Below are 2,557 nucleotides of genomic sequence, written 5' to 3'. Positions count from 1 at the left end.
ACAAGAGACAAGGAAGGACACTACATAATGATCAAGGGATCAATCCAAGAAGAAGATATAACAATTATAAATATATATGCACCCAACATAGGAGCACCTCAATACATAAGTCAGCTGCTAACAGCTATAAAAGAGGAAATCGACAGTAACACAATAATAGTGGGGGACTTTAACACCTCACTTACACCAATGGACAGATCACCCAAAATGAAAATAAATAAGGAAACAGAAGCTTTAATTGACACAATAGACCAGATAGATTTAATTGATATTTATAGGACATTCCATCCAAAAACAACAGAATACACATTTTTCTCAAATGCTCATGGAACATTCTCCAGGATAGATCACAGCTTCAGTCACAAATCAAGCCTCAGTAAATTTAAGAAAATTGAAATCATACCAAGCATCTTTTCTGACCACAATGCTATGATATTAGAAATGAATTACAGGGAAAAAAAGTAAAATAAACAAACACATGGAGTCTAAACAATACATTACTAAATAACCAAGAGATCACTGAAGAAGTCAAAGAGGAAATCAAAAAATACCTAGAGACAAATGACAATGAAAACACGACGACCCAAAACCTATTGGATGCAGCAAAAGCAGTTCTAAGAGGGAAGTTTATAGCTATACAAGCCTACCTCAAGAAAAAACTCAAATAAACAATCTAACCTTACACGTAAAGGAACTAGAGAAAGAACAAACAACCCAAAGTTAGCAGAAGGAAAGAAATCATAAAGATCAGAGCAGAAATGAAATACAAACAAAGAAAACAATAGCAAAGATCAATAAAACTAAAAGCTGAGTTTTATGAGAAGTTAAACAAAATTGATAAACCATTAGCCAGACTCATCAAGAAAAAGAGGGAATCCCAAATCAATACAATTAGAAATGAAAAAGAAGTTACAACAGACACCGCAGAAATACAAAGCATCCTAAGAGACTACTACAAGCAACTCTATGCCAATAAAATGGACAACCTGGAAGAAATGGACAAATTCTTAGAAAGGTATAACCTTCCAAGACTGAACCAGGAAGAAATTGAAAATATGAACAGACCAATCACAAGTAATGAAATTGAAACTGTGATTAAAAATCTTCCAAAAAAAAAAAAAATCTTCCAACAGGCCCCCGCGCATCTGGGTCGTGGAGCCGTCGGCCACGGTCTTCTGCGCAGATGGGCTCAGTGGCCTAGCACCCCAGTCCCCGCTGTCTGTGATCGAGCACCGAGGCCCATGCGGGGTCACTGCCGAGGTTTCCACCAGCCCACAAGCAAGAGCATGGCAGCCATCCCCTCCAGCGGCTCGTGCATGGCCACCCACAACTACTACCGGCACCGCCTGGGCTCCACTTCCAGTAACAGCTCCTGTGGAAGTGCCGAGTACCCTGGGGAAGGCATCCCACACCACCCCGGTCTCCCCAGAGCTGACCCGGGACACTGGTGGGCTAGCTTCTTTTTCGGGAAGTCCACTCTCCCATTCATGGCCACAGTGTTAGAGTCCCCAGAGCACTCAGAACCAGCCCAGGCCTCCACTGGCATGATTACCTGTGACCTGGCTCAGGAAGCCATCGGGAAGCAGCAGCCTGGTAGCCAGCCTGGCCAAACCAACTACAGGCCCCCGTCCTGAGTGGCCACTACCAGCTGCCAGGCTTCCTCCCAAGGTGCTAGGCTGATCAGAGCGCCCCCTCCTTCCTCTCCCTGAGAGTGAGCAGGCTGCAGCCAACAGAAGCAGTTGGGTTTTTAACATCAAAACAGCGAAACACCAAAAAGGAAGTTTAGAGAACTCCACTCTTTACTATTCAAGCCACATGAGAGACTTCCAGCACCCTCTAACCTATGCCTTGCACCGAGTAGAAAATAAACTCCAAGCAGCCAGCAAAAAAAAAAAATCTTCCAACAAACAAAAATCCAGGACCAGATGGCTTCACAGGTGAATTCTATCAAACATTTAGAGAATAGCTAACACCCAACCTTCTCAAACTCTTCCAAAAAATTGCAGAAGAAGGAAGACTCCCAAACTCATTCTATGAGGCCACCATCACCCTGACACCAAAACCAGATAAAGATACTACAAAAAAAAGAAAATTACAGACCAATATCACTGATGATTATGGATGCAAAAATCCTCAACAAAAACTAGCAAACAGAATCCAACAACACATTAAAAGGATCATACACCATGATCAAATGGGATTTATCCCAGGGATGCAAGGATTCTTCAATATATGCAAATCAATCAGTGTGATACACCATGTTAACAAGTTGAAGAATAAAAACCATATGATCATCTCAATAGATGCAGAACAAGCTTTTGACAAAATTCAAAACCCATTTATGATAAAAACTCTCCAGAAAGTGGGCATAGAGGGAACCTACCTCAACGTAATAAAGGCCATATATGACAAACCCACAGCAAACATCATTCTCAATGGTGAAAAACTGAAAGCATTTCCTCTAAGATCAGGAGCAAGACAAGGATGTCCACTGTCACCACTATTATCCAACATAGTTTTGGAAGTCCTAGCCATGGTAATCAGAGAAGAAAAAGAA

At 41.7% G+C, this 2,557-nt stretch overlaps 1 protein-coding gene across 1 annotated transcript; it reads left to right on the top strand.

Annotated features, from left to right (window-relative positions):
- The first annotated feature begins 562 nt into the window (after positions 1-562).
- On the top strand, positions 563-2,027 carry LOC307188068 (pancreatic progenitor cell differentiation and proliferation factor-like). The gene has a single exon (XM_079924783.1). It carries the CDS (start codon positions 978-980, stop codon positions 1,632-1,634), a length of 657 nt encoding a protein of 218 aa, XP_079780909.1. The 5' UTR covers positions 563-977; the 3' UTR covers positions 1,635-2,027.
- Positions 2,028-2,557: the final 530 nt, after the last annotated feature.

Source organism: Stenella coeruleoalba (genome assembly GCF_951394435.1).
Source record: "Stenella coeruleoalba genome assembly, chromosome: 6".
Classification (NCBI taxonomy): domain Eukaryota; kingdom Metazoa; phylum Chordata; class Mammalia; order Artiodactyla; family Delphinidae; genus Stenella; species Stenella coeruleoalba.
Note: the sequence above shows the minus strand (reverse complement) of the source record. Positions and strands in the feature narration are given on the sequence as shown.